Genomic DNA, 24888 nt, shown 5'->3' with positions numbered 1-24888 from the left:
GTGGTCTGCCCATCTCAAGGCTTTTCCACAGTGACTGGCGGCTGACTTACAAGCAGGGTATCCTCTCTTCTTGTGAGAAAGCTGATTCCTTTTTCTAAAAGGGCTGGCACTAATGGCAGTCAGGCACACTCCATGACAACTGCCACAAGGACAGGAAGACGTTAGGTTCCTCTCTCAGATTAGAGAACCTCCCTCTGACTTCACTTCATCTGGAATTGCAGATGTAATTAATGATCAAGTACAGTGTGAGATGTGACACAGCAATTAACAGTGTCGGAACGGCTTCTTACCAGTCACAACTGTATTTGACTACAGCAGCACTCCTCCTCCCTTTCGGTGACTGACATGTTTGTACACTGTAACCAGGAAACCACATGAAGTCAAGTGAAGCTAAAGGGTGCTACGAAATAATGCCTTTTAATTCTTTTGGACTCTCCACTTTTGCTTCCTGCTGGACATGCAGTGCCTTGTATGAGTGTTTGTTGGAACTGGTGGCTTAAAATAACCCTATTAACTGAGCCACGAAACAGACTGGAAGTGCATTTATATAGCAGAGAAATGCTTTAGGAAGTTACTTAGCATTAAGCTTTTGATTTCCACTAATCTGTCAGCCTACCAGTGTTTTTGCCCGGGTAACATGTAAGAGTGAACTCCAGCTGGCTCAGATGAGCTGTTTCTCTTTTTACTTCACATCTGAAGGATTTTATCAAGTTGAAGGCAATGGGCTGAGACAAAAGTTCATATGATTTATGAGTTAAGGGCTGAGCATCATCACTAACTGAGTAGACATATCCACAGGGTTGTTTTGATACTTTTGGAAAATTTTACATTCTTAATTGGCTGAAAAGTAGCTTTTACCAGGCAGCACTGTGTCTGCACTACACATTTTTATCTTCTCTTCATTTTCTGTATTTATGAAGGATCCATAATGTGTAAAAAATTGCCTAATGATTTTTATATATGATTATGTAAAACAGGAAACTGTTTCTTCTAAATATTTTCAATTTAAAAAAATAGTTAATAGTGACTTTGCTTTTTAAGTAGTAAGAATACTTCTTTATCAAAATCGCTTGACTTCAGAAAGTGAAAGATCATCTGTAAATGAATCTGAGATGATCAGAAATTAGATCTGTAAATGAATTAAATGCAAATCGAAGTTCACAGTTTCCTGTAATAGCCAGTTTCATTGCATTCTCCTTTAAGAATGTAGATCTTATTACAGCCTAGGTTCTTTCTTGTTAGCAGTGACTTGGTGCTGACCAAGAGATGAGTAAAAATTGAATTGCGCAAATTTAGAAAATGGTTATAGTGTTTAAAAGATAGTGTTAGAATTTAGTATAAAACTAAAGTATTCCTTTTATCAGTATTCCATTAGGTATGTTGCCATTATTATGTCATGTGTTATGTTTTCGATAACCCCCAAAAGCACTTGCTATCCCAGTGTGCTGTGTCTCTTCACAACGTATGATAATCAGTGCTATGATTACTATTTCCATTTATAAGTTTATGCATATGTATATAAAAAATAAATTCCCATTTTGCCTTTCTTTGCAGAAAATAGTTTTCCAAACCTTTGACTCAGAGCTTATTTAAGATCATACATTTACATTGTGGAGGAGTTTGGGCTAATATCTAAGGTCTTTTATGGCACAATGTTAAGTTAACTTACCTGAAGAAACTTCAAAAATGATTGCATATTGGAAAGTAAATAAAATTTTCTTTCAGGACTTTACTACTGGAAGATGAATGCTCTTGTTAATATTCGACTTAAGGGCAAAACTATTGGTTTTCAGCTAGGATAGACTGATATGTAAAATGTAGCACTGTTCTCTGAGATAAATAACTTTATTTTGGATTTTGTACTGCATTTTCTTTAGATACAAATAAAAGTATGAAATTTACTGTTTCACAGTAAGTGTATCTATCCTGAGGACATCCATTTATAATTGGGAATTTAAATCCTAATTTAATTAGGACTTTTAATATTTCAGTCATAGTCTGTGAAGTTTAGTTTTTCTTTTCTTTCTATATCCTAATTTTTGTCAGGCAGGCTGGAAAGAGGTATAGGGTTCAGTTGTCATAGTAACTTCGAGCTTATTGATCAATCTTGAACAAGTTTGATCAACAATTTTTCAGCCTTTCTGAATATTGGAAAAGCAGTTAAATCTGTTATGCACTATAGGCATGGCTCAGTGAAGTTTAAGCCAATAATGTTCCCAGCTGGCAAACTCCTGCCTGTCTTCTGTCCCTATCCCAAATTTATATGCCTGTTTCCTGCTCTGCATGGACTACATTTGAATGCACAGTCAGTTAGAGGGAGGGGCTGCAAAAACCTGGCTTTAAATCAGCTTAAACTGCTCTGGAACCCAGCCTTGAAAGGAAGGTCTGTTATTGCAGCTGGTTCAGTAGTCAAGCAAGGAGAATATTGAATTTTCTGAGGAGCTTCCAAGGTTTATTTGTGCAATAATGAATTCCTCCTACTATGAAATAGTATGCCCCTGAATAGATACATTTTTGATTATGGTTTTGTTTCAGTAAATATTGTAGCTTGTTTTTTTGGGGGGAGAGACTTCTTTGTCTGGCGGAGGTTAAAGTGTACTTTTTTTCCTGCCAGCCATCTGTGTCTGGTTGGTTAAGCTAAAAAATTACTTGGTTAGGGCATTGTAAGTATTAGTAGATCTGTAGATTATTCAAAGAAACCTAGATAGTAACGCTACTCGTTTTTGGTGATATTGGTACTTGGGTTGCCAAAATATTTTGTAGCTAAAATAGATTAATACGGATTAAGAAAGGCTTTTAGATAGTGATTAGTTTAGAGATTACTATTTCATATTTGTTTACTGTAATTCTTCACAGAAATATACAGCCTTCTGTTTTGAAGGTACCAGGTGAAGAAGAAACTGCCTCATCTGGTTATTATTTTCACTGGTTAATAACCCACTGCATAAAAGATACTGATTAAAAAACAAAACAAAACAGTCTTCTTCCTGGCTTTCAAATACTGTTGATTTGTTTTCCAGTCAATTGTATTGCTATATCTTCTGTGCAAAATTGAGGAACCCTATAGTTCCCAGTATATATTTTCTGTGAGAACAAATGGCATTCTCAGTTGTCTTTCTGATAAAGTTTTCGTTGTAAAGCATTTTCCTTGTCTCACAAATCATTTCACTATATTGTATCCAGTTTTCTGTTGTTCCCTTTAAAATGTCAGTGTCACAATTTTAGCTGCTTTTCTACTGCATATGTACTTTATGGTTTTAGTGGTAATATTTCTTCTCAGATTACAACTACAATGGTTGCTTTAATGCTTTCTGCTGAAGGATATTTGAGTTGCTTTTTCACTGTGACTCGTTAAATGCTTTTCAGAGACTGCTTTCCAGATTACAGCCCTTCATTTTGCGAAGTGTTCTAAGCTTAACTTTAAACTTTGTATAGAGTTTTTAGTATAATTCAGTAAGAAAGAAAATAAAAAGTTTTCGATGACCGGTTAAAAGCTTAGAGAAGACTTTACTTGCTGCTGATTTTTCTGAGTTATTCCTAAAGTAACAAAATGAGATATCTCTGCATATGTAAATAAAAGATATTTTAAATATAAGTATTAAAAAAGTAAGATGGAAAGCATTTGCACTAACTCATGCTAGCAGGGGAAAATTTGCCTTTTAGCTAATACCAAGATTGGTATTAGCAGATTTTGATATCCAATTAGGCTAAGTGACAAAACCACCAAATTAGGGTGCCAAAATAAGTGTCAAAATGAAAAATAAAAAATAAATAAATGCACTAACCTTTTAATTTTACTTCTTAATTTTATTCAGAGACCACGATGCAGACATCAGAGACTGGGTCGGATACAGGTTCAACTGTGACTTTACAGACATCTGTGGCTAGCCAGGCAGCTGTGCCCACGCAGGTAGTACAGCAAGTACCAGTTCAGCAACAGGTAGGTGGTGTTAGTTTTGGGAAGAGATAAAAAAATCCTGAGGGATAGTTCTTCACAATGTAGTAAAGAACTTGATTTTGTATGGGGCTGCTGAATTAACTGTTTTGCTCAGCTTTAATGATTTTATTTTGCTGGAACTAATGTAGCCACGTAGAAAAGCAATCTGTTTTCAAGGTCTGTTCCTTGAACTAGAGTATCTTGACAAGCACCAGCATACGTGATTCTAATAGTATGTTATTATGTACTTTATCTAATAGCTCATATACATTTAATTTGTATCTCTGAATATTACATTTATTCCTTTGAATCATGAATAATGAGTATATTTATGATATTGCTGGCTGTATCATTTTCCCTTTAGTTTTGAGTTCCAATTAAGTGAAATATAAATGTTGCAATGTAAAGTGATTAATCTGTAGCCTTGATTCACTGCAGATCTTTACACAATGTCATGAAAGTATTTGTGATATGACCATATGTAATTCATAATGTACATTTGCCAGGAACGTAAGAAGACTTGTAGCAGCCAGCACAATTTACACCTCTGTTACATGAGATTGTCACTCACTTATGTAGCACCCACAAGCTTTGTGAGTGGTGACTGAAGGAAAAAAGAAAAAGTCGTGAAGTTGAAAACAGGGACTGGACGTGAAAGCAGTAACAACTGTCTAAGATTTTTCCTGTTTATACAGAAATTAGCTGTCTGTGTGACAAGTACTCTAGGTGACAACTGATGTTGGTTTTCATCAACTGATGAAAAAAACTGACTTCAAAAATCATTAATTTGAAAATCGTTAATTTGAGAATTGGATATAACTTATTACATAGTGTAGTCAGTCTCTGTCAATGAACAGAGTTCATTGTTCCCTAAATTATTTTTTTGGCATTTTATCAAGTTTAATTCCAGGTGGTATGTTTTTTCCAGGTGGTATGTGCTTTTGTAACATTTTTCTACACACTCCTACATTTTTCTAACATTTTCTACCTGATGTACAAGATACATTTCAAATGCCTTTCAGTACTATAGCTACTGCTTGTACGTTCATGTATCTTTTAGGATGCAAGCTTGTTTTTAAACCAAAAATATTTCAAAGCATTAAATCTGGACTTAAAAATGTTATTTAAGTCTTTGTCTGTGTGTATTTGCTCAGAATTCACCGTTAGTGAATCAACGGTTGTCTGAAGTATTTTCCTGAGTTCAAACTATTGTACAGCTCTCTCCTAACTTGATGTTGATTAGAATAGAGGTTCTTTAATAGTGTGCTAAGTTTTAATTGATGCTTCAGTGATGCTTCAACTCAGAAAACCTCTGTAGGAGATTCTGTCTGGCTAATTATTTTTTAAGCACTGTAAAGTACAGGACTTTTTTTTCTTTATGAAATATGATCTGGATAACTTGACGAGTTTTTATGTTCTCATATGATGACAGATATTTGTTGGATGTAGCTTATGTGATTTATTCTTTGTTATTGCTGTATTTCAGCTTTTCAGATAAAATACAACAATTTGGTAGTGCTACACAGTTGTTTATTTAAGCAAATATGTTATATGGTGGTCTAATTTACATATTGAATTTGATCCATGTGAATACTGATCACTGTGATGGATTGAAGATTGAAAATCATTTAGTGGCATACAGGATACTTTATAGTATTTTAGTTCTAATCATTAAATTGATTAAGTGTAAGGATGGGATCTTCTATGCATTTCTGTTATATTTTTTCATAAGAAAATGGACAATGCATATAGCTTTGGTATTTATAAATTTTTGTTGTGTAAAATTGCTACTTTTCTGAAAACTTGTATCATAGATTTGGCTCTTTATTTTCCTACATAATTAATACATTTATCTCTGTCACCTATTGTTTGTATCTTTTCTGAAGTTATTCCAGTTTATCAATATAATACTCATGTCAAAAGACAGAAGCCAAGGAGTGGATTGTTTTATTGTTTTGGCCTTACTAGGCCTTAATGAGAACTAATTATTATTATCGTTGTTGTGGTGGTGGTGGTATGCAAGTTTGGAAAACTGTCCTTGATCAACTGTTACGTCCTGTTTAGTACTACTGCTTTCTGAGTTTTCGTTGCATTCAATACTCTATCAGTATTTTGGATTATTTTTCCTTATGGTAATATGAGACTATACTTTTCCAATTGCCTCCAACTCTGCCAGTAGGAATCAACATAATGTTTCAGAAAGAAAAGCTAAGTGGATCAACGCAGCCAAGGAAGAGGAGTTTTGCAAAATTTTGCAGGCATTGAATAGGCAATGAGAATGTTAGACCAGTCAATATAGACAGTATTGCAGTGAGTAAAACATGGTATGTGGGAGATACTTACATATGGAGAAAGAAAATAGATTATAGAATTATTGAGAAAACATTAGGAATTTTAAAAGATGTGGATGTGTCGTGGTTTAACCCGACCGGCAGCTAAACACCACGCAGCCGTTCGCTCACCCTCCCCCCTCCCTCTCTGGGACGGGGGAGAGAAATGGAAAGTGAAGCCCGTGAGTTGAGATAAAGACAGTTTAATAAGACAGGAAAAAAAAAATAACAAAAATAATAATAACAATAATAATAATGATGATACAATGGTGATAATATGAAAGTAATAATAGTATGTACAAACAAGTGATGCACAATGCAATTGCTCACCACCCGCTGACCGATGCCCAGCCTAACCCCGAGCAGTCCGGCCCCCTCCCCCCGGCTAGCCACCCCTATATATTGTTTAGCATGACGTCAGATGGTATGGAATACCCCTTTGGCTAGTTTGGGTCACCTGTCCTGGGTCCGTCCCCTCCCAGCTCTTACTGCACCCCCCAGCCTGCCCGTTGGCAGGACAGAGCAAAGGCTGAGATGTCCTTGGCTTAGTATAAGCACTGCTCTGCAACAATTAAAGCATCGGGGTGTTATCAGCACTCTTCTCATTCTAAGCCAAAACACAGCATTCCACCAGCTACTAGGAAGAAAATTAATTCTGTGCTAACTGAAACCAGGACAGGATGTATGGTGAGGAGAAACATAAGAGTGAAGACGTGAGCATGCTATGCCATTGAGAAATGTGATGAAGAATGCAGGTGGGATAGGTACTTTCAGCTGTAAGGTGAGGGGGGAAAAAAAGAATATCAAACATTGAAACAGTCATTGTGTAGAGAAGACTGTAGGTGTGATCTGCCCTGAAGAATTCTCTGCGTATAGGTTGCATTTGCCTAAATATTCGGCATTAGGTATACTCATTAGGAGCACGTCAATTTGCCTAAAGAAAATCAGGAGAAACAAACACTAATTTGATTATGTCATTATTTAGATGGGAGATAGAGGCCTTATTATTTTTGCATGTTCCAAGTTACCAATGTTGAAAGTGTGAGGGAAGGTTTTAGGTGAATGCTATATACAATATTTTTTTTTTTTTTTTTTTTTTTTGTATGGCTTATAAAAGACATACTTGATAATAATGCCAGCGGTATCCACAAAATATGTGAATATTCACATTCATTTTATAGTCTTATATGAATATAATTTACAAAAATAATAGGGTATTTCTTGAATTTAGCAAATTCTAAGTTACTATAATATGCATTTGTGTATGTACAGCAGTTTGGTGTAAGCTGAATCTTTTCTATTTTTATGTTTATAGTAATTTATTAACACTTCTTACTGAATAAGACCATTTTAGATTAATTTTTAATTAATATTAAAGCTGTGTATAATATTTCATTTTTTCCTTTGAGATCTTTATTTTCGACATTTGCTTTGCTGTTTGTACACCATACTTAAATGACATCTCATGCCTGTATGAATTCGAGGTTATTTTCATGGTATCAGTGTTTTCATTGCCCACAAAATGTATGCTATATCTTTCCAAATTAACTTTTTTTTTTGCGCAGAAGAAGAACCAACTGGATTAGTGAAAGGGTGTAAGAAAGCCTTTCTCTTACAGCTGTGTTGTATTATGGCATCCTGTCTTTTCAGCAAACAACAAAAGAGTACCCCCTGATACTTTCAACTAAACAAATCCCTCATTTGCATATAGCTAGTATATATGTGGCTTTCATAAAACTCTGCTGTGGTACTTCAAAACAGAAAGGAAAAAAAAAAACACAGATACCATTAATGAAAACCTAGGATTCCCTTCTGATAAACATTGCAATGGTGGTAGTTATTTATATGCAGCACAGCAACTGTCACTCTTGAGATGGAATGGAGGGGAATGGTGAGAGGACAAACATACACATGTGTAAGCAAAAAGCAACAAGGGTAAGACCAAAATGTTGGGAGTATAATTAAACTGTCTTAATAGCCTGAGGAATTTCTCAGGCTTCCTCAGATAGGGGGATTTTTCAGTAATCTATCATTGTTTTTTCAACAAGTGCCCTAACACAGAGCAGAAAGTTTCTGAAGATTAAAAATTATCTGCATTTAGTAGTTTATGTTATGCAAAGTAGAAAGATTGGAGAAATAAAACTAAAAATAATCATATAATCTGTTTTACAAAGGTATATCAATGCATCAGAAGTTGAACAAAGCAATTCTTGTAGTCAAAAAACAACACAGCCATCACCTTTAGAAAGAATTGTATCATTAAAATGAAGATGCAGAATTCTGGTAATCAAAATTAGTCTCAATGCAAAATCATGCCTGGCATATGAAAAACATAATCACGAGCTGACATTAAGCATTATATAAATATGAATGTGCTTAGAATATTACAGCATATGCTATTTATATATTGCTTGCCAAAAGTAATCCATACTAATGAAAGTAGAAACATTATTTTTATATACGAGGACAGAAGATGCATATACAACTATTTTGCATAGGCATCATGTGTTCACTTTTAAATGTGGTTTAAAAATCCTTATATGTTTTACTGTATTTTTCTACTCTTTGATTACTAGTGCTTTGAACATCAGCAAATTTCAAATCAGAATTTTCTCTTAAATTTTGCTTTTATGCTTAAAAGTATTTTCTGTATTTCCATGTGCTTTTATTCGATTTCCTTTGTTGACAAACTCTCATAGATACAATATGACTTAGTCCCTCATTTGCTCCTTTGAGGTAGTATCATTAACAATATAATTTTTTTTTTTTTTTTTTTTCTTTAACTAGTGATTATAATTACACATGTATATCAAAATAAGTTTTCATTCTCCTCTTGTTCTCCTGGAACATTTCAGCTGCTTACTTTTAATCCTGTTCCAGTTATTTCAGGATAGAATCACTGAAGCAAGAGGAATGAATGATCTTCTGTTTGACCCTATTTAACTCATTATTTCCTATGCCAGCCAGTTAATTTTCTGTTTTCTGGCCAGACAATAACAATTCCCATGACTGGTTCACCAGTCAACCCCACAAACATAAAATTTTTGAACTTGAGTACTGTTGCTTTGTAATAAATGTTTCATTGTATTTTCTGTTTTCAGCCTTAATCATTTAATTAAATTATTGGGAAGCTTTTTGTGTGTGTGTTGTCTGTTTTTTTGTTTCTTTGTTTTTATGCAAGTAGTCTATTTTGGTTTAGGTATCTGTTCAATGTTCTCTCAGTGATCTTCAATTTCTATTCTGCCCCAAAGCTAATGAACGTATCTAATGCAATTCCGTAACTAGTTTAATAAAATGTGCAAGGAAAATGATAAATAGAAGACAAAACGATTTTTACAATTTGCATAAAAATTGATTTTTTTTCCTGTGGTATTTTGTTTCTTCATAGCTAAATTCTTCTCAGATAATGGTGTGCTCATGGAGAGTACAGGTATGCACTTGATTTCTTCCTGTCCCTGAAGATTAAACAAAAAAATCCACAGGCACTTAAACTAATATAACTCTAATGAAAACATTTTTCCCCAAATGAAGTAAAATAGGAAATAAAAGTAGAATTTAAGTTATTACATGCCAAAGAGTCTCAGCATGGCAGAATTTTCAAATGCAAGGCTACTCTAAAGGTCACTTGTTTGATATTCCTTGGCAGGAAGAATATTTAAAAGCCTTGAGGTAGAGAAAGTCAGAGGTATGTACAGTGCAATATGGTGTAGTCACTAAAGATTTCAGCACCAGAATCAATTTAACTTTAGCAGTACTGAGTTTTGGAGAACCTGAAGCAAAGTAACTCTTTTTTATAATCTGGCTTTATTGAGCTTCATTATTAAAATTTAAAAGAAAAATACTTTGATCTACAAATGAAGATTAGATGTTCTTATTAGCCCTGCACTTTAACCATTCTTAAATGCCAATTTAAAAAATGTTGTTTTATTTGCATAAAGTTATATTTCTGGCAGTACTGCATATTAGGCCCATAGATAATATATGTAAAAATTGGTGAAAATTTGAAACTATTCAATGAAAACTTTCTTTTAAACTTTTTTTTTTTCCCCTGTGGAAAACGAAACAAGTGTTTTGTCATTCCAAATCAGAAATTAAATATGTTTTGAAATTTTTCAGTTCCCTGTCTGAGCTTTGATACAGGCTATACCATTTCCTTCCTGCAGTCTCCTCTCAGATCCATGTTACAGGTGTTGCACTGTGCTGAATCCACAGTTTATGAAATGGTAGCAGCCTGCATCCAAGAGTATTATATTCTTATAAGAAGACCATAATAGCTTGTACAGAATGGGAACGTGACCTGCATTTACTGGCAGGAAGTTTTTAACCTTGCATTTATATGTATAGTAAGTTCCAGTTTAACCATTTGGAGGTTTTAGGAAAAAAATCAATTCTCTTTATTAATAAAACACAATGTTTGTTTTTTTGTTTGTTTGTTTGTTTTTTAATATAAATAGGGAGTAAGCCATATTCACTGCATGTGAGCAGGGAATAAAGGGATTTTTCAGAGAGGTTGGACAGAAGTATGTTGATAATTGCATCATTTCCCCAGTGTTTCCACTGGTGTACTGCTGGGACAGAAAATGGAACTGATCTGTTACATGGCAGGTGACAAATTACTGGTTTTAAGAACAAAGTCTGTTTTAAAGATGTTTTCTCTCTGTATAGGTTAAGTAGATCAGTTAAGTGCTCTGCTCAACAGTGACTCTTCCTTTCCCACTGATTACAGGTCATCATAGATTTAGAGTCACCCGAGGAGAAGAAATACTTTTAGAGTCAATACTTTTAGAGTCATATAAACACTTTATCTTAATAATTAGAATAATAATTAGAAATATCTTTATAGTCTTTATTTTTTTTTTTGAAGTCTTTATTATTTTTTTGGAAGTGGGTAAATCATATTTCAGGAATTTGTGCCAATTTAGATAATGACTTACGTAGCAAGTCAGAAAAATGTGCCTTTTAATAGATAGTTCAACCATCATATTGTATCACACCATTGCTATCATACTAGTAAAGCTGGATTCAAAACACTGTTGCATTTGTTTTCAGAATTTTAATTTTAGTATCAACCTAAGAAAAGTTTTCTGTGCAAAAGCTAGGTTTTCCTTTCACAGTCCGAGGCAATACTATAAAAGACTAGGAGAATTGTGTTTATTTAAATAAACCTTTAGAATATAATGGAGTGAAGGTATGACAATGAAGATATTCTCAAAGAGCTCTTAGAGATGATCCATCAAATGTAAGAGGTGCAGTTTGATCTGGGATTATGTTGTTTGCTGTTCTTAGGAACATCTGGATCAAGCTAAAGCTGCCTCATAACAAAGTATCCAAGAAAAATATCAGTCATTCACATGTAGTTTATATTAAATCTATTGAATAAATATGTGCATTGTCACTTTCTTGATTCAGTTCTAGGGTAATATTGTGCTAGTCTAAGAAGTCTCTAAAACATTTTGCTTCTTTTAGCTTTAGGACTGCTGAAATATGGCTTCTTTGGACAATAACGTGTAAAATACGGGTTTCTTTATCTCTGTTGCAGAAGAAAAAAAAAAAAAAAAGACTGGACAGGAAATTTTCATGACCTTGAACTGCTACACATAGTATATGAGTCAAAGGAATTGTCTTGTGGCTAGTGATACACTCTTGCAAGGCAGGCATACATTCTCAGCCATATAGATGAAAATGCCATAGTGCTTCTTGTTTAACTCATTGGCATTATAAAAAGTTTTTCTTGGAGCATCTTATAGCTGCTGATATTCTGGAAAGAGGGTGACACACTGGGGTTCTTGATCTGTAATTGTACCTTTGGGTTAAAAACATTACTAGAAAAAAAAACTTAAACCACTTTAGTTTAACCCCAGTTGAACAAGAACTAAATAATTTTGTTGCAAACCTTTATTTCTAAATTTATTGTAGCACATTTAAGCTGTGTGTTACAGTACATTAAGAAGTATATTAAGGCTTCTGTTATTCATGGTTAAAATGAAATAAGAAAAGGCATACATATAGACAGAGGATACTTAGTAAATGTAATTCTTCAGTCTTTTTATGACAGCATCCCAATTTTAGGGTGTTCTTGTTTTCAGGTGCAGCAAGTGCAGACTGTGCAACAAGTACAGCATGTCTACCCAGCCCAGGTTCAGTATGTGGAAGGAAGTGACACAGTCTACACTAATGGAGCTATGTAAGTTGGCAAATGATCAGAATTTGTTTATTAAAATGTGAAGTTAAATGTGTATTTTCAGTAAGATTCTACCAACAACTGTTGGAAGAAAAAAAAAGGTTGAATCAAAATCTTTACTATTGTCATTTAAAATAGTTTTTGTATGAAAAGCTAAATTCACTGTTTATAAAGGTATAATTGTTGTGTGAAAAGAATCGTTGTGATTGTTTTAGTTGGACTTAAATGAAGTTACATGTGTACAGCATAGCGCTCTTTGAAGAAGTACCTTTTAGGTTTATGAGTAAGTTCTATTCATAGGAAGTGCTGTGTAACTTTGTGGTAGTGTTATCTTCTCATAGGCCTTCAGTCTTCCTTGCTGCAATCGTAGTGGAAAATCCATAAAAAGCTTCAATGGCTGCAGTTATTATTCAGAGAAAGTAATAATGTAATCCATTCCATTGTTTAATAAAATGATTTAGAAAAAAAAAATCCAAAAGAATGAGGAGAGGTAGAGGAAAGAGAGTAATGCTTTCTTCTTTTGCTGCTTCTCTAGCCTCTTTTGTGGCTATTATCGTGCATTTCCTGCTTTTCCCTGAATGTGCTTTTTCAACATCACATTCCTTTCTTCAACACACAAGTTTAGAAACATAGAATGATAATCTAGGTTTGGTGGGACCTCTGGAGGTTATCTAGTCTAATCGGTGGTTTGGAGCAGGGCCAGCTCTGAAGTTAGCTTAAAATAAGATCATGTTGCTTGGATAGGAGCTTCCCTACCTGTCTTTTTCACTTACCTGCCTTTTTCTATTTTTGGTATGTTACTGGATTGAGGAGGAAACAAAGATCATTTAGGAAGCTTATTTACTGTTTTTAGTATATGTTGATGCTAATCCAGAAATGATTCAAAAGAGCAATGTAATTTGATTCAGAGACTTCTGATGTTAACACTAGCAGCCTGCTTTGGTCAATCACTACTGTTATATACTATCTTGTCTGCTTTTTTTTCACTTGTAAATCCTAAACAATGTTTTAAATATACATTAGACTTTCCAGTTATTAAGAAAGAGTGTTGACTGTTATCTAGTTTAAGCTATCACAACTGAAAGTCACTCATACGATTGTTAAACTGTAAGCATTTAGGTTTTCCATTTTCTGTGAAGAAAGCTACTTTTCTTGGAGCTAATTTGTTTGGCTTACATTGTTCTTGAAAATTGAAGGCATTTTAACTGAGGACATTCAGCTGTTGAGATAAAGGAAAACATCCTGATTTTCCTACATGTTAATTAGCTGTTCTTTAAAAAGTTCTAGCACTTCAACACTTTCAGCTGGAAACTTAAATCTGAGCAGTGGCATTAGGAATGTGTGTTTTGCTGCAGTTTAAACTTTTTCTGAGTTTCTAGATTTTATTTATTTTTTAATAAAAATGTTTTATTCTGTTGAGATGTTAAATTATTGAATGCTATAATAAAACTGTCAAACAGTACAAGTAATAGCAGTAAGTGAAAGACAAAAAAATCTATGCTAAAATCTGGACTAGGGTCAATTAGGCACTGGCTGTTAATTTTAGATAGAGTACTGGTGGAAGGGATTGAGAATGTGGTATCCACATTCTAGAAGACAGAAGGCAGAAAATTATGACAAATCTAACAAAAATCCAGGATGAGTGGGTGGCTGGGGGAAAAAAAAAAGTGTTAAAAAGGTGTGAATGGATAAATAGCCCTGAAAAACTGTTTCATGCAGGAGACTGCACATTTTTATTTATGTTGCTCTAGTTTTGCTGATATAGCTGCTCACAGTTTCTTCTCTAGACATTTTACTTCTCTAGACATTGCTTACAGTTTAACAACTGTGACTTCAAAAATAGGTAGAAGGAGGAGCTTGCTGGTACAATGTAGCTTGTACTGCTTTAGTGACTAAATGATTTTTATGTGATCAGTATGTTTCCAAAAGTGTAACTGTTTGTTTTCTATGAAACTAAAATAAACATATTTCAACACTAGCAAGCTTTGAATAAGCTAAGATATCATGTGGAAAATTTTTCTAGAGAAAAGTTGATGAATATTTCCTCTCTCCTAGGTGATAAAGGGTAATTTGAGAACTAATTATAAATATTATAAGATGGGCCCTGTAATATTATATACTTATATATATAAGTATATAATATATATTATATATACTATTATAATATAATATATATATTATATACTTATATACTGAACATCATTGTTTCAATAAGCGTCTATAAGTATATTACTCTCAGGGGACAAAGAAAATATGTCCCTTTATACAAGTTTTTAAAAAGAATGAATCCACCACATTATTGTTCCTTTTTAGACACGAGAGTTCAAGACTTCTACTAGATTTAGTTACGGATTTGAAGTATTCCATGGTCACTAGCTTCTCCCAGATGTACCACAAAAAGTTTGTTCTCACATGAGCTGTCGGCACATGCATTTTTGGCAGTGCATGATATCTATATGCTTACAGTGTTTGGAGAAAAAAAAAATGTTACTGACTGCTTAGTATGAACTTTTGAGTGTCCATGTTTTTATTTTATTGTGTTTCTATATCTGAATACCTTTGTTAGTTTCTGTAGAATCAGTCAATAGGAAATAAAAAATCTCACTAATGAATAAGAGCATTCTTCTTATTAAGCGAGCCTAATCCAGATTGTCTCTCACACAGAAGAAGACTTTGCCAGTGATATGATTTCTGGTCCAAAATTTTTAGGAACTTTAACCTAGAGATTTTGGCTTCTTCCATGGAGGATAGGGCCGGTCTGTGAGTCTGTGTTTGTATTCAGAAGTTTTAAAGACTGTCTCTTGAGAAATTCATTTTCCCTTATACTCTTATTCTGCAGATTAAGAATGGAAAAATGTTGTTGATATGAATTAAAGTTACTGAGCATACGTACTATATGTTGAAATGCCATTCATTTGCCAGAAATGGGACCCTGGGTTGCTGTTAGCTAGCTTCCTTCAGAGCATAAAGAATTCTTCTTCTATTTGCTGTTTTTAACATAAGTTATGTGATTTATATAAAATAAAATAAAAAATCGTATCTGTTTCTCCTCTTCTTGTTTTGCCACTAGATTTGCTTATTGAGAGCTATATCAATGTGGAATTGACATTTGAAAGTTTTTGGAAGTGAATCAAAAGCTCACTACATCCCTAAACAAAGCTGGCATAGACTGTGTTGAGTTCTGCTGTGATAGAAAACACAGGGGCCAGCCTTTCTTTTGCTAAAAATATTTAGGCAAGTGTTCAGATTGCAGTTCATCCTTTTCTATCCATCATACTGAAATCTGTGAAAGACAAGCCTCTTGGATCCTGAAAAATTGATAGAAGTGTATTAGATCCAATTTATCTCCTTACTCCTACTCTAGAATTTGTCAATTTAACTTTCAGAAAATAGAGTTTTGTTTGTAAATGATGTGATTGAGTAGAGTGATCCCTACTTCGTCTTTTTGGTTATTTTCATATGATTATTTATTTGATTTATTCTATGACTATGTTAAATCGGAGTCTTAATTCTAACTCAAAATATACACAGCATATACTGCATAATCTATCAAATCATAGTTCTGCCTTAGCAGTGGAATAAGAAGCCTGCAACGCATAGTGAAGGATTAAGACATTAATTCATTATACAGGGATTACTGAAGTAAAAAGTTACAGTATGTCTGGTGAATGAGTTGTTCTTCATTTCGAAATAAAGAACATGTGCGCTAACATTGATTTAAGCCCATATATGATAGCAACAAAGAATGCGCTTTGAATATCTAGGAGAAAATAGTTACTGATTCTTTTGATTCTAATTATAGGAAGCTTGTTGGCTTTCACAGTCTGTCAGGTGCAACTGTAGTATTCATATAACACAGTTCTTCCTACGCATTTTATATCATGATTTGTCTACACTTAAACACTATTTGGTTTTATTATAATTGTGGGCATAATGATGATACAAGGGGTGTAACCTGCAGCTTGTCACATACTTTGTTTAAAATATGAGAATATTTGAATGATGTTATCTACCTTTGTGTCTTGTTAATAACACTTTTGCTTGTCAAGCATGTCACTCTATCTTAAAGCAAAAATGCATTGTTGTGATGTGCAGGTTACCTGGAGTTTTAAAATAGATAGGGAAAGTATATTGTCATTGCACATAGATTAAGAAGCCAGGTGAGGCCCTTTTTCTAGGCATGAACTTTTTTCCTACTCAAACTGTAATATTTACTAATGTATGCAATCTAATTAATTAATCCAAAACCAGACTTTTTTTTTTTTCTGATAATTCTGGTGTGGCAAAGAAGGATTTAATTGCTGGGATTGTCTAAGAATTGATAATGCTGTTGAATCCAAATTGAATTGGTCATTCTTCACCAATTTGTTGTACTACAACAGTTGTAGACTATGGGTGAAACCAAGAATTTACTATTACTCTAATTGAAGTATAACTGTCTGATCAGAGAATTATGACTGCAGTTAAAATTACTATCTTCCTAAGTATCTTTCTTGTACTTGCTAGTCTCTTTTTTTCTCTGGTGTTACACTTAACCTTCCACTACCACCGTGTATACGATGGCCAATGACTTTCATCTAAGAAAGGGTTAGAGCCAGTTATCACCACCACAGTTGCTATGCCTGGAAAAGTATAATGGATCCACTTGCAGCTATTTTATGTATTTTCTAGCAGGATATACGCCTCATTCATTCTTCTGTGATTTCCATTTCTATCTTGTATCTTAATTTACTAGGTATTATCAATGAAGGTCACCTATTCATTGTTATGGAACAAGTTCTCTGGTTACAAATGTATTACACATGTAGGTTTTAAACTTTGATTTTGGCAATTTAACTTGATTGATGAAAAGAAACAATGATTTACAGTTTAATTAGTTCTTCTATCTCTGGCTGTCTTTAGACCAATTGAGAAAGCTTTTGTGGAAGACTTCACTGGGATTTGATCTGTTATTAAAATGCCTTGAATCAGTATTCTGATTACAGGAGTAGATTTCTTTCTGGGGAGTAAGGAGACATAACCTCCAGATACACTCTCCAGAGGCTGCAGTAATGCACTGGATGCAATGAGGCCTTCTGTTCATGTAAGAATCATGGAGTAATAGAATCATCAAGGTTGGAAAAGACCTCCAAGATCATCTAGTACAACCATCCCCTTACCACCATTATTACACACTAAACCATGTCCCTGAGTACTACATACAGTCTTTCCTTAACAACCCCAGGGACGGTGACTCCACCACCTCCCTGGGTAACCTGTTCCATGCCTAACCACTCTTTCTGAGAAGAAATGTCTCCTCATTCCCAGCCTGAACCTCCCCTGGCACAACTTGAGGCCATTCCCTCTAGTCCTATCACTAGTTATCTGCGAGAAGAGGCAGACCCCCATCTCCCCACACCTTCCTTTCAGGTAGTTGTAGAGAGCAAGAAGGTCTCCCCTGAGCCTTCTCTTCTCCAGACTAAACAACCCCAATGCCCTCAGCTGCTGCTCACAGGACTTGTGTTCCAGGCCCTTCACCAGCTTCGTAGCTCTTCTCTGGACACGCTCCAGGGCCTCGATGTCCTTCTTGTAGTGAGGGGCCCAGAGCTGAACACAGTACCTGAGGATGGCCTCACCAGAGCTGAGTATGGGGGGTGATCAGCTCCCTAGTCTTGCTGGTTATACCTGGTATATACCTATATTCCTGGAACAAGTCAGGATGCTGTTGGCCTTCTTGGCCACCTGGGCACACTGCTGGCTCATGTTCAGGTGAGCATCAGTCAGCACCCCCAGATCCTTTTTCTCTGCACAGCTTTCCAGCCACTCTGTCCCAAGCCTGTAGCGCTGCATGGGGTTATTGTGGCCAAAGTGCAGGACCTGGCACTTAGCCATGTTGAACCTCATCCCACTGGCCCCTGCCCATTGATTCATCTTGTCCAGGTCCCTCTGCAGAAGCCTTCCTACCCTCTGGCAGATGGACACTTCCCCTCAACTTGGTGTCATCTGCAAACTTACTGAGGGTGCACTCAATTCCTTCAACCAAATCATCAATAAAGATATTAAAGATGGGCCCCAACACCGATCCCTGGGGAACAACACCGGTGACCCGGTCACCAGCTGGATTTCACTCTGTTCACCACCACTCTCTGGGCCTGGCTGTCCAGCCAGTTTTTAACCCAGCAAAGAGTGTGCCTGTCCAAGCCATGGGCTGCCAGCTTCTCCAGGAGAATACTGTGGGAGACCATGTCAAAGGCCTTGCTAAAGTCTAGGTAGCAGGCTCAGCAGGCTTTTCCTCATCCACCAGGTGGGTCATCCAGTCATAGAAGTAGATGAGGTTGGTCAGGCAGGACTTGCCCTTCATGAACCCATGCTGACTGGGTCTGATCCACCAATTGTTTTGCACATGCACATTAGATGACTGATTCTGTTCTTAGTAGTTTCCATGAAATTCACAATTAGCTTCAGGACCACAGTAATATGCTAAAATGTTAAAAAAATTTCAGAATATTGTTCGGATGGGAAATTGACTTTCTTGGCTTTCATGCGCAGAGGTTTTCTTCCATATTGTAATACCACAACATTGATCATAAGTATTAGCTCCTCTGTTTTTAGATAATAATAGCATGTTTATATTGGTACACTGCTGAAATATTTGAAATGTTAATTCTCATCTACTGATTATTATATTAATATCCCAGTAAATAATACCATAGTTAATTAAGTATCATTAACTATGATTTCACTAGAGTTCATTACAGAGATGACAGCAAAAAATACTTAGATGCCTGTCTGCTAAGCTATGTAAGCAATCCATAAGAAAACCCATTTGAGTATTTTTGGTGTTATTACTAGATCAACAAGATGATTATTACACTACTTGTTTGCTTACAATATAGAATTACAGAAAAATAAAACATTTGACACTGAGTCGTTGTACAGCCACTGTGAAGGACTGCTAATATTTCAAGTTATACAGTATGAAGGTATATATCTTTAGCTAAAAGACAATGTGTATTCTATCCGATACTTGCTATTTCTTCATCGGTGCCTGTAATTGATGACAAGAAGTCAATTCCTAATTCCTTATTTTGCAAGTCACTAAAGTTACTGGAATATAATTTAAAATTAAAACCTAATTTAATACAATCACAAACTGTACTTGAGTTAACTTGTCTGGAGTTCTAAACAGTTCATGAAATAGGAAATTATTCTGGTTTGTGGGTGTTTGTTTTGTTTTGTTTTGTTTTTGTTTGTTTGTTTGTTTGTTTGTACTAACATGTAGAGTGATGGAAAAATCCTTCACCAAAGCAAACATTTCCAAGCCATAAATAAAACAGGCATAATTCAGTAGGTGATACTTTCTAGGCAAATGTAAATATGGTAAAGGTGAGTCTGTCACATCAGCTATTTGTTCAAAGAAAAGTTCATGTAAATACTGAGACATGATGGGGTGGCAGGAGCACAGATTTGTAGTAGTAAATAGATCAGAGTTTTGACATATACATAGAACCGAATAATAGATGCAGCTGGGAATAAATGATTTCCCATGTGTGCATGTGCTCTCTGACAACTAAGGGAGAGTGATAGTAAGATTTACTCATTCTCCAACATTGTCTTATTTATCTCCTTTATTCAAAGTGTCAGTGTCTTTGAAGAGACCGAAGTGTCTCTAAAAGCTAAGCTTAGTAGTATTATTGTCAATGTCTGTAATAAAATTGAGGACATTGCACTTAATTGGCAATGTCAGTGCAAGGGCTTACTGAATTTAGAAATTACTGCTTTCTGTTTTCATTTGCCAGAAGTATACTTTTATTAACAACTTTATAACACAACTCCACGTGTTTTGTTTCTAGCATTAAGTTTTTATTGGAAATCATTGTAAAATGTTTGTAAGCAATAAAGTATAATAGATGGTACCTCAACCTATAGTACTTCACAATCCTAGTCCAACTCATGCTGGTCTCATTAATTTCCAATGTGGGATCTGAACATTGGACACATGTTCAGATTCTTGAATCTAGATGGAATTCATGCAATGTCTCTAACTTTGTGTGGCATGCTCTTGGTGTAAATATTGTCTAGTTTGCACAACTTCTGGAAGTTCTTCAAGTGTTTTAGTAATTGTGATGAACTTTCTAATATTTCGTTCTAATAAACACTGAATTTCATAATTTTTCAGTGGATTTAGATTCTGTTTACTACCTTGTATCTCAAGCCCCAGTATATCACCAAGGTATTCTCATAAAGATCCAAAAGACTTCAGTTACATTGAGCTAATCTAATCCCTAGAGGATCTTTACATGCAACTGTTGAAGAAAATAAGGCATAGGAGGCTTGTGACAACCTTTGTAACAAGAAAGAAATTACTATATGATTTATGTCAGATGATTTGAGAACATATCGCATGTTTGTACTACAAGTGCTGTGGAGAGGTAGGATAACTCCCTTATTTCAAATTGCCCTTTGTGTGTGTTTAAAGGATATAACATTGTATTTTTCTCTTTGCATAATTTCATGGTGAGAGTTTGTATTATTGTATGCACTGAAATTAAAATCTTTGAGTCACTGCTTTCCAAAACATCATCTTACCCAGTTGGTATGGGATATGCTTTTTTGTTTGCAACTCAATTAGTTTGTATTTTGGTTAAGCTAAAAAGCTCTTTGGTAAATTGCAATTATTATTGCATGTAATAATAACACTTGTACCTGACTTTTAATTACCCTTTTGATTGTTGCTGAAGGTTTGCTAATCATCTCCAATAATAATGTGTTTTTAAAGAATCAGCTGTAAGCATGGTTGTTAGAACAAAGACAAGTGTGTTTATCTTGGGATCTGACCTGTTGATCTACCCCAAAGGTTGCACTTGATCCAGTGATAAGGAGCAGTTATAAGCAGATGTAGGTGTTGTGATACAATCAGTCCTTACTTAGAGACTATGTATGATATACATACCTGAAAAAGGTAAAAGGAAACAAGCATTTCCTTTTCCCTCTCCATCTACAGGAAGATTGTGACTTTTTTTTTGGTGAAACATTGGGTATTCTCTAGCATTTGCATTGCTCCAAAGAACTGCTTCTTGAAACTTCTGCAAGTAACATATGTGACATCTTGCTTACATCCTTCGGACGATCTATTTCCTCTAGCCATAACTATTTTTACTGACAGCAGTGGCTTTGCATTTCATTCATTTTCTTACTTTGCATTTCATTCCTTTTCTTACTGTGCTGTAGTAGAGTATTTCTTTGGGGATGGGAGTGGGGAGAGAGTGGATTTACAGTGCTCACTCCTTTCACAAACATTAGGGTGAAATGTTTTTCACCCTGAGCTTCCGCCATTCCTAAATGCTGCATATCACTGTTCATAATCTAAATAGTGTGACTCTAAGGCACATGCAACATCAACTCTGCTAGCAGTTACCTTGTTCATCACAAGGTAAGCAATATCACAATAATACCTTGGCTTGATTAAACAGGTGAATCAGTACCTGCATGGTTGCTGAACACATACATAGGCTATTGCAATGCAAACATGAACTGATGTTAGATTTCCAAAAGAAATATTAAAAAATTAACTGCCCACATGAGCATTGTCTCTAAAAAAACTGTTTATGTTTGTTTTCAGTAGACTGCAAGGCATTTATTTTAGGTTAACTTCAAGTTTCATGCAGCTGATAAAAAAGCTTTTGAAATACTCCATTGTTAACTAACTAAATAAACTAATTAACTAACTAAATCTCCATTGTTAACCAACTAATTAATTAATCTTGTGTAAGTTTCCATAATTAAAAAAACAGAACAACAAACAGTAAATTTTCATTACCTTTTCTATATTGTGGTAAGAAACTAATTCTTACTTAGTTAACTGAAAAAAAAAAAAATACATCTAATTCTTGGACAAGTGTATTAATCACCTTCTGTCTGTATAAAAGAGTGAATACTGCTTCCTGCTTTTCTTGTACTCTTGGATAAAAGCAGCTGAATTTTTTTGCTGAACTTGTTCATTGCATGTTTTCATATAATTTTGTAGTCCATATGATTATAATAAACAAATTGGAGACTTATGAAGAGATTGGGCACCTCTCATCTTTTTTTTTTTTTTGAATCATACTACTGTTAAAACGTAATTACTTGGAAAGACTGCATCTTAGCATAAGCAAATACAAGTTAATGGGAAACTCGGAAATTCTAAATAGTATTGTAAGTTGATTACAAGCAATACTACAGAATTTTATGTTTAAGCTAGAAAATTAATGGTTAAGTAAACTTAGTTTAAGTTTTTTACCTTTTGACTTTTCTGTTGTCATGCTTGCCAAGGTACCAGGAGTTGGACTTGATGATTCTTATGGGTACCTTCCAACTCAGGATGTGCTATGATTCTATGATTCTGTACAAATCTTAGCAGTTGGGAAAAAAAGATAAAATTTTCAGGCAGACTTTTCCAGAATAAGGAGTTTGGCTTTGAACCAATGAGTGCTACAGAATTAACAATTTTCAGATATAGAGATGATCCAACTGTACACAGAAGCAAGTACATATTCAATAACTATAAATAGATTATATAGATTATATAGATTATAATAGATTATAATGATTCAAGATGAGTGGTTAAATATGTGAAACATATGATAAAAGGTTGCAGTAGCTGAATAGTTTTTTTGTGGTAAACTGGTTAATGAGGCATATGTTTCATAGTTAGAAGTGATTTAAAAATTTTACTACTGCACACCTTTAACTTTGTGACCTTTTTACACCTTCTGGTTTGGTTTTATTTCTTAAATGCAGTTTTTCATCTTAATATGGGTTCATGTAAAATTTTAAATTTACCCTGTAAAAATAACTGCACGCTCTAAAATACCAGTGAGCTCAGAATTTCAAGCTTCAACATAGGACTATGAAAAATTTAAAATTCATAGTTAACATAAGATGCCCGAATGTTGGATTTTCTTGGCTGACATTTGTATGATGTGTTCACAATTTTGCAACATGCACAGTATGAAAAGTGTGTAAGATTACTAAAATTCAAAATCTTACGGTAGAATTAAATAAAAAAAAAAAGAATGGAGCTTGATAAATTGCTTTACAGTTTATTAATAATTGTATGAGCTCTTTCTGTTTCCTCAATTTTGGTCATACTTCCCTTCTCTGCTCCTCTTCAGGTAAGACTAACAAACTTGTCCATAAGATTTGTTGAATACTTGGTTTAATGTTGTCACTGAATTAGTTATTTAGTTCTTCGACGTGATGAAATGTTATTCTCTAAGGAGGCAGGGATTTTTTGCCCACCATATTTAATTTGGTTATATCTATTGCACACACATTTCTACAAATACAACATTTCCCTCAGCTAAATGAACAATACAAATAATTTCTTTTCCTTTTGTTTTCTTTTCTTGAAGCCGATCTACAACTTATCCATACACAGAAACCCAGATGTACAGCCAAAACACTGGGGGAAATTATTTTGATACTCAAGGAAGTTCTGCACAGGTGACAACAGTGGTCTCCTCTCATAGCATGGTGGGCACTGGAGGGATTCAGATGGGTGTCACAGGAGGACAACTCATTAGCAGCTCAGGAGGGACCTATCTGATTGGCAATTCAATGGAAAATTCTGGTCATTCAGTGACTCATACAACGCGGACTTCCCCAGCTACAGTAAGTATTTCAGACTGATGTGAAATCTCTGGGACTAGTTTCTTAGTCACTAAGATGTTCTTTCAGGCTGATATAATGTTTGTGATAGAAGATACAGCAATATTATGCTAGCAGAGTAAGTACTATACAGTACTTTCTTTGTAATATAAGAAATAAATACATGTATAAACAAGATACAGGAGTGAAACCTAAACACAGAGACCTTTCCCTTGATGGGTTGCAAATATTTACATCTTCAAGGTTAAATTTTTTCATGCAAGTAATACATGTGAAAACTTTGGGAATGCTCACAAAGTAGTATGTCTGAGATGAATATTGTAGGGGAATTCAACCAGCCCCACTTAACACTTTTTTTTTTTTTAAAAAAAAGGAAAAGCAATCTTGTTGATTATAATTATGTTAAAATATGTAAATATTATGTAAATGTAATATAATGTAACTTATAAGTAACTTCCCTGCATTTGTAGTTTTGTTTGTTTGTTTGTTTCTCAATATTAGTGTATGTCTGGTAGCTTATTTCAAAATATTTGCATTTGTTTGTTCAGAATACTACTTTGTTTTTACTCATCCATGGCATTTCCTAAACGTGTGTTGTGGAAAAAAAGCTCATTGTGGAAGTGTCTTACAATGCTATGGGAAGGTGCACGCTGTTATAATTGTGATAGATACTATTGTGGACACTTAAACATAGACACAGACCTTTTCCTTAAGAGCTTTCTCAGTTAGTCCTTATTCCTATTAAGAAAATGGCCATCAGGAATACTTTTACCTAATTCCTTCAGGGTATTTTGATGTGGTTGCAGAGA

General features: G+C 34.6%; 1 protein-coding gene across 2 annotated transcripts in view; it reads left to right on the top strand.

Annotated features, from left to right (window-relative positions):
- The first annotated feature begins 3823 nt into the window (after nucleotides 1-3823).
- Nucleotides 3824-24888, top strand: part of RFX3 (regulatory factor X3) — a 59556-nt gene continuing 38491 nt past the window's right edge. Inside the window, exons 1-3 of one of the 2 annotated variants that reach the window (XM_032206137.1) lie at nucleotides 3824-3940; nucleotides 12354-12451; nucleotides 23824-24082. In XM_032206137.1, the coding sequence (XP_032062028.1) occupies nucleotides 3824-3940; nucleotides 12354-12451; nucleotides 23824-24082 (474 nt within the window). Of the gene's footprint in view, nucleotides 3941-9638; nucleotides 9698-12353; nucleotides 12452-23823; nucleotides 24083-24888 lie in introns of those variants that run through there. The other variant, XM_032206138.1, reaches the window with a different exon arrangement.

Source organism: Aythya fuligula, chromosome Z (genome assembly GCF_009819795.1).
Source record: "Aythya fuligula isolate bAytFul2 chromosome Z, bAytFul2.pri, whole genome shotgun sequence".
Taxonomy (NCBI): domain Eukaryota; kingdom Metazoa; phylum Chordata; class Aves; order Anseriformes; family Anatidae; genus Aythya; species Aythya fuligula.
The sequence above is the reverse complement of the archived record's forward strand: the minus strand, read 5'-3'. Positions and strand labels throughout refer to the sequence as shown.